The sequence below is a fragment of the Eimeria tenella genome, genomic scaffold (genome assembly GCF_000499545.2).
Source record: "Eimeria tenella Houghton genomic scaffold, Eth_scaff503, whole genome shotgun sequence".
In the NCBI taxonomy this organism is placed as follows: Eukaryota; Apicomplexa; class Conoidasida; order Eucoccidiorida; family Eimeriidae; genus Eimeria; species Eimeria tenella.
In genome coordinates this window covers 1-7,025 of record NW_013545645.1, presented here as the reverse complement: position 1 = coordinate 7,025, position 7,025 = coordinate 1, and the positions used below count along the sequence as shown (strand labels likewise).

General features: G+C 54.0%; 2 protein-coding genes across 2 annotated transcripts; both read right to left on the bottom strand.

Moving 5' to 3' along the window:
* Positions 1-292: 292 nt before the first annotated feature.
* Positions 293-661, bottom strand: ETH_00004030 (uncharacterized protein; the record flags this gene model as incomplete). Its single annotated transcript, XM_013380298.1, has 1 exon — positions 293-661. The coding sequence occupies one exon, from the start codon at positions 659-661 to the stop codon at positions 293-295; it is 369 nt and encodes a 122-aa protein (XP_013235752.1).
* Positions 662-4,340: 3,679 nt separating this feature from the next.
* Positions 4,341-4,850, bottom strand: ETH_00004025 (uncharacterized protein; the record flags this gene model as incomplete). The annotated part of the gene is made up of 1 exon (XM_013380297.1): positions 4,341-4,850. The coding sequence occupies one exon, from the start codon at positions 4,848-4,850 to the stop codon at positions 4,341-4,343; it is 510 nt and encodes a 169-aa protein (XP_013235751.1).
* Positions 4,851-7,025: the final 2,175 nt, after the last annotated feature.

The following is a 7,025-nucleotide window of genomic DNA, read 5'->3' as shown; positions in this document are numbered from 1 at the left end:
CCGTATGTGGGATGCGGGTGCAGTGATTTTTGTTGGGGTGTGATGAGACTGTAGCGGTAGACGCTGGAGGAAAGTGGCAGGGCAGGTTGTCAAAGGATGGGTGCGTCGACATGGCGTTTGAGACGTCGTAGATGCGGTTGATGGATAGAAGGGTAGACCTGGGAGGAGGCGCGTGGGTGTTTGGAGTAACGCGACTTCTGCTGTGCTGCGGTGCATTGGTGGTTGCAAAGCGGCAGCGGAAGTGTCATGAGAGAAGCGCAGGGAAGAGAGGACGGAGAGACTGGCGAGGGTATTATTGCAGTTGGAGGAGGTGCATTTGCTTTAATGACGCTGTCTGGGTAATTGATGTTGTGGAGTCGGTTTTGGAGTTGAGTGATGCGGCATTTGGTTGCGAGAAGGAGTCGGCGAATGCGTGGGAAATGAGGGCTGTTGCAGATGTTGAATGGTTGGTATGTGGGATGCGGGTGCAGTGATTTTTGTTGGGGTGTGATGAGACTGTAGCGGTAGACGCTGGAGGAAAGTGGCAGGGCAGGTTGTCAAAGGATGGGTGCGTCGACATGGCGTTTGAGACGTCGCAGATGCAGTTGATGGATAGAAGGGTAGACCTGGGAGGAGGCGCGTGGGTGTTTGGAGTAACGCGACTTCTGCTGTGCTGCGGCATTGGTGGTTGCAAAGCGGCGGCGGAAGTGTCATGAGAGAAGCGCAGGGAAGAGAGGACGGAGAGACTGGCGAGGGTATTATTGCAGTTGGAGGAGGTGCATTTGCTTTAATGACGCTGTCTGGGTAATTGATGTTGTGGAGTCGGTTTTGGTGTTGGGTGATGCGGCATTTGGTTGCGAGAAGGAGTCGGCGAATGCGTGGGAAATGAGGGCTGTTGCAGATGTTGAATGGTTGGTATGTGGGATGCGGGTGCAGTGATTTTTGTTGGGGTGTGATGAGACTGTAGCGGTAGACGCTGGAGGAAAGTGGCAGGGCAGGTTTTCAAAGGATGGGTGCGTCGACATGGCGTTTGAGACGTCGCAGATGCAGTTGATGGATAGAAGGGTAGACCTGGGAGGAGGCGCGTGGGTGTTTGGAGTAACGCGACTTCTGCTGTGCTGCGGTGCATTGGTGGTTGCAAACCGGCGGCGGAAGTGTCATGAGAGAAGCGCAGGGAAGAGAGGACGGAGAGACTGTCGAGGGTATTATTGCAGTTCGAGGAGGTGCATTTGCTTTAATGACGCTGTCTGGGTAATTGATGTTGTGGAGCCGTTTTTGGTGTTTGGTGTTGCGGCATTTGGTTGCGAGAAGGAGTCGGCGAATGCGTGGGAAATGAGGGCTGTTGCAGATGTTGAATGGTTGGTATGTGGGATGCGGGTGCAGTGATTTTTGTTGGGGTGTGATGAGACTGTAGCGGTAGACGCTGGAGGAAAGTGGCAGGGCAGGTTGTCAAAGGATGGGTGCGTCGACATGGCGTTTGAGACGTCGTAGATGCGGTTGATGGATAGAAGGGTAGACCTGGGAGGAGGCGCGTGGGTGTTTGGAGTAACGCGACTTCTGCTGTGCTGCGGTGCATTGGTGGTTGCAAAGCGGCAGCGGAAGTGTCATGAGAGAAGCGCAGGGAAGAGAGGACGGAGAGACTGTCGAGGGTATTATTGCAGTTGGAGGAGGTGCATTTGCTTTAATGACGCTGTCTGGGTAATTGATGTTGTGGAGTCGGTTTTGGAGTTGAGTGATGCGGCATTTGGTTGCGAGAAGGAGTCGGCGAATGCGTGGGAAATGAGGGCTGTTGCAGATGTTGAATGGTTGGTATGTGGGATGCGGGTGCAGTGATTTTTGTTGGGGTGTGATGAGACTGTAGCGGTAGACGCTGGAGGAAAGTGGCAGGGCAGGTTGTCAAAGGATGGGTGCGTCGACATGGCGTTTGAGACGTCGCAGATGCAGTTGATGGATAGAAGGGTAGACCTGGGAGGAGGCGCGTGGGTGTTTGGAGTAACGCGACTTCTGCTGTGCTGCGGTGCATTGGTGGTTGCAAAGCGGTAGCGGAAGTGTCATGAGAGAAGCGCAGGGAAGAGAGGACGGAGAGACTGTCGAGGGTATTATTGCAGTTGGAGGAGGTGCATTTGCTTTAACGACGCTGTCTGAGTAATTGATGTTGTGGAGTCGGTTTTGGTGTTGGGTGATGCGGCATTTGGTTGCGAGAAGGAGTCGGCGAATGCGTGGGAAATGAGGGCTGTTGCAGATGTTGAATGGTTGGTATGTGGGATGCGGGTGCAGTGATTTTTGTTGGGGTGTGATGAGACTGTAGCGGTAGACGCTGGAGGAAAGTGGCAGGGCAGGTTGTCAAAGGATGGGTGCGTCGACATGGCGTTTGAGACGTCGCAGATGCAGTTGACGGATAGAAGGGTAGACCTGGGAGGAGGCGCGTGGGTGTTTGGAGTAACGCGACTTCTGCTGTGCTGCGGTGCATTGGTGGTTGCAAAGCGGCAGCGGAAGTGTCATGAGAGAAGCGCAGGGAAGAGAGGACGGAGAGACTGTCGAGGGTATTATTGCAGTTGGAGGAGGTGCATTTGCTTTAATGACGCTGTCTGGGTAATTGATGTTGTGGAGTCGGTTTTGGTGTTGGGTGTTGCCGCGTTTGGTTGCGAGAAGGAGTCGGCGAATGCGTGGGAAATGAGGGCTGTTGCAGATGTTGAATGGTTGGTATGTGGGATGCGGGTGCAGTGATTTTTGTTGGGGTGTGATGAGACTGTAGCGGTAGACGCTGGAGGAAAGTGGCAGGGCAGGTTGTCAAAGGATGGGTGCGTCGACATGGCGTTTGAGACGTCGTAGATGCGGTTGATGGATAGAAGGGTAGACCTGGGAGGAGGCGCGTGGGTGTTTGGAGTAACGCGACTTCTGCTGTGCTGCGGTGCATTGGTGGTTGCAAAGCGGCAGCGGAAGTGTCATGAGAGAAGCGCAGGGAAGAGAGGACGGAGAGACTGTCGAGGGTATTATTGCAGTTGGAGGAGGTGCATTTGCTTTAACGACGCTGTCTGGGTAATTGATGTTGTGGAGTCGGTTTTGGAGTTGAGTGATGCGGCATTTGGTTGCGAGAAGGAGTCGGCGAATGCGTGGGATATGAGGGCTGTTTCAGATGTTGAATGGTTGGTATGTGGGATGCGGGTGCAGTGATTTTTGTTGGTGTGATGAGACTGTAGCGGTAGACGCTGGAGGAAAGTGGCAGGGCAGGTTGTCAAAGGATGGGTGCGTCGACATGGCGTTTGAGACGTCGTAGATGCGGTTGATGGATAGAAGGGTAGACCTGGGAGGAGGCGCGTGGGTGTTTGGAGTAACGCGACTTCTGCTGTGCTGCGGTGCATTGGTGGTTGCAAAGCGGCAGCGGAAGTGTCATGAGAGAAGCGCAGGGAAGAGAGGACGGAGAGACTGTCGAGGGTATTATTGCAGTTGGAGGAGGTGCATTTGCTTTAACGACGCTGTCTGGGTAATTGATGTTGTGGAGTCGGTTTTGGAGTTGAGTGATGCGGCATTTGGTTGCGAGAAGGAGTCGGCGAATGCGTGGGATATGAGGGCTGTTGCAGATGTTGAATGGTTGGTATGTGGGATGCGGATGCAGTGATTTTTGTTGGGGTGTGATGAGACTGTAGCGGTAGACGCTGGAGGAAAGTGGCAGGGCAGGTTGTCAAAGGATGGGTGCGTCGACATGGCGTTTGAGACGTCGCAGATGCAGTTGACGGATAGAAGGGTAGACCTGGGAGGAGGCGCGTGGGTGTTTGGAGTAACGCGACTTCTGCTGTGCTGCGGTGCATTGGTGGTTGCAAAGCGGCGGCGGAAGTGTCATGAGAGAAGCGCAGGGAAGAGAGGACGGAGAGACTGTCGAGGGTATTATTGCAGTTGGAGGAGGTGCATTTGCTTTAATGACGCTGTCTGGGTAATTGATGTTGTGGAGTCGGTTTTGGTGTTGGGTGTTGCCGCATTTGGTTGCGAGAAGGAGTCGGCGAATGCGTGGGATATGAGGGCTGTTGCAGATGTTGAATGGTTGGTATGTGGGATGCGGGTGCAGTGATTTTTGTTGGGGTGTGATGAGACTGTAGCGGTAGACGCTGGAGGAAAGTGGCAGGGCAGGTTGTCAAAGGATGGGTGCGTCGACATGGCGTTTGAGACGTCGCAGTGGCAGTTGACGGATAGAAGGATAGACCTGGGAGGAGGCGCGTGGGTGTTTGGAGAAACGCGACTTCTGCTGTGCTGCGGTGCATTGGTGGTTGCAAAGCGGCAGCGGAAGTGTCATGAGAGAAGCGCAGGGAAGAGAGGACGGAGAGACTGTCGAGGGTATTATTGCAGTTGGAGGAGGTGCATTTGCTTTAACGACGCTGTCTGGGTAATTGATGTTGTGGAGGCGGTTTTGGTGTTTGGTGTTGCCGCATTTGGTTGCGAGAAGGAGTCGGCGAATGCGTGGGATATGAGGGCTGTTTCAGATGTTGAATGGTTGGTATGTGGGATGCGGGTGCAGTGATTTTTGTTGGGGTGTGATGAGACTGTAGCGGTAGACGCTGGAGGAAAGTGGCAGGGCAGGTTGTCAAAGGATGGGTGCGTCGACATGGCGTTTGAGACGTCGCAGATGCATTTGACCGATAGAAGGGTAGACCTGGGAGGAGGCGCGTGGGTGTTTGGAGTAACGCGACTTCTGCTGTGCTGCGGTGCATTGGTGGTTGCAAAGCGGCAGCGGAAGTGTCATGAGAGAAGCGCAGGGAAGAGAGGACGGAGAGAGCCTCAAGGTTATTGTGGCAAATGAAGGAGGTGCGTTTTCTGTAATGACGCTGTCTGGGTAATTGATGTTGTGGAGTCGGTTTTGGAGTTGAGTGATGCGGCATTTGGTTGCGAGATGGAGTCGGCGAATGCGTGGGAAATGAGGGCTGTTGCAGATGTTGAATGGTTGGTATGTGGGATGCGGGTGCAGTGATTTTTGTTGGGGTGTGATGAGACTGTAGCGGTAGACGCTGGAGGAAAGTGGCAGGGCAGGTTGTCAAAGGATGGGTGCGTCGACATGGCGTTTGAGACGTCGCAGATGCGGTTGATGGATAGAAGGGTAGACCTGGGAGGAGGCGCGTGGGTGTTTGGAGTAACGCGACTTCTGCTGTGCTGCGGTGCATTGGTGGTTGCAAAGCGGCAGCGGAAGTGTCATGAGAGAAGCGCAGGGAAGAGAGGACGGAGAGACTGTCGAGGGTATTATTGCAGTTGGAGGAGGTGCATTTGCTTTAACGACGCTGTCTGGGTAATTGATGTTGTGGAGTCGGTTTTGGTGTTTGGTGTTGCCGCATTTGGTTGCGAGAAGGAGTCGGCGAATGCGTGGGATATGAGGGCTGTTTCAGATGTTGAATGGTTGGTATGTGGGATGCGGGTGCAGTGATTTTTGTTGGGGTGTGATGAGACTGTAGCGGTAGACGCTGGAGGAAAGTGGCAGGGCAGGTTGTCAAAGGATGGGTGCGTCGACATGGCGTTTGAGACGTCGCAGATGCAGTTGACGGATAGAAGGGTAGACCTGGGAGGAGGCGCGTGGGTGTTTGGAGTAACGCGACTTCTGCTGTGCTGCGGTGCATTGGTGGTTGCAAAGCGGCAGCGGAAGTGTCATGAGAGAAGCGCAGGGAAGAGAGGACGGAGAGACTGTCGAGGGTATTATTGCAGTTGGAGGAGGTGCATTTGCTTTAATGACGCTGTCTGGGTAATTGATGTTGTGGAGTCGGTTTTGGTGTTGGGTGATGCGGCATTTGGTTGCGAGAAGCAGTCGGCGAATGCGTGGGAAATGAGGGCTGTTGCAGATGTTGAATGGTTGGTATGTGGGATGCGGGTGCAGTGATTTTTGTTGGGGTGTGATGAGACTGTAGCGGTAGACGCTGGAGGAAAGTGGCAGGGCAGGTTGTCAAAGGATGGGTGCGTCGACATGGCGTTTGAGACGTCGCAGATGCAGTTGATGGATAGAAGGGTAGACCTGGGAGGAGGCGCGTGGGTGTTTGGAGTAACGCGACTTCTGCTGTGCTGCGGTGCATTGGTGGTTGCAAAGCGGCAGCGGAAGTGTCATGAGAGAAGCGCAGGGAAGAGAGGACGGAGAGACTGTCGAGGGTATTATTGCAGTTGGAGGAGGTGCATTTGCTTTAACGACGCTGTCTGGGTAATTGATGTTGTGGAGTCGGTTTTCGTGTTGAGTGATGCGGCATTTGGTTGCGAGAAGGAGTCGGCGAATGCGTGGGAAATGAGGGCTGTTTCAGATGTTGAATGGTTGGTATGTGGGATGCGGGTGCAGTGATTTTTGTTGGGGTGTGATGAGACTGTAGCGGTAGACGCTGGAGGAAAGTGGCAGGGCAGGTTGTCAAAGGATGGGTGCGTCGACATGGCGTTTGAGACGTCGTAGATGCGGTTGATGGATAGAAGGGTAGACCTGGGAGGAGGCGCGTGGGTGTTTGGAGTAACGCGACTTCTGCTGTGCTGCGGTGCATTGGTGGTTGCAAAGCGGCAGCGGAAGTGTCATGAGAGAAGCGCAGGGAAGAGAGGACGGAGAGACTGTCGAGGGTATTATTGCAGTTGGAGGAGGTGCATTTGCTTTAATGACGCTGTCTGGGTAATTGATGTTGTGGAGTCGGTTTTGGAGTTGAGTGATGCGGCATTTGGTTGCGAGAAGGAGTCGGCGAATGCGTGGGAAATGAGGGCTGTTGCAGATGTTGAATGGTTGGTATGTGGGATGCGGGTGCAGTGATTTTTGTTGGGGTGTGATGAGACTGTAGCGGTAGACGCTGGAGGAAAGTGGCAGGGCAGGTTGTCAAAGGATGGGTGCGTCGACATGACGTTTGAGACGTCGCAGATGCAGTTGATGGATAGAAGGGTAGACCTGGGAGGAGGCGCGTGGGTGTTTGGAGTAACGCGACTTCTGCTGTGCTGCGGTGCATTGGTGGTTGCAAAGCGGCAGCGGAAGTGTCATGAGAGAAGCGCAGGGAAGAGAGGACGGAGAGAACCTCGAGGGTATTATAGCAGTTGGAGGAGGTGCATTTGCTTTA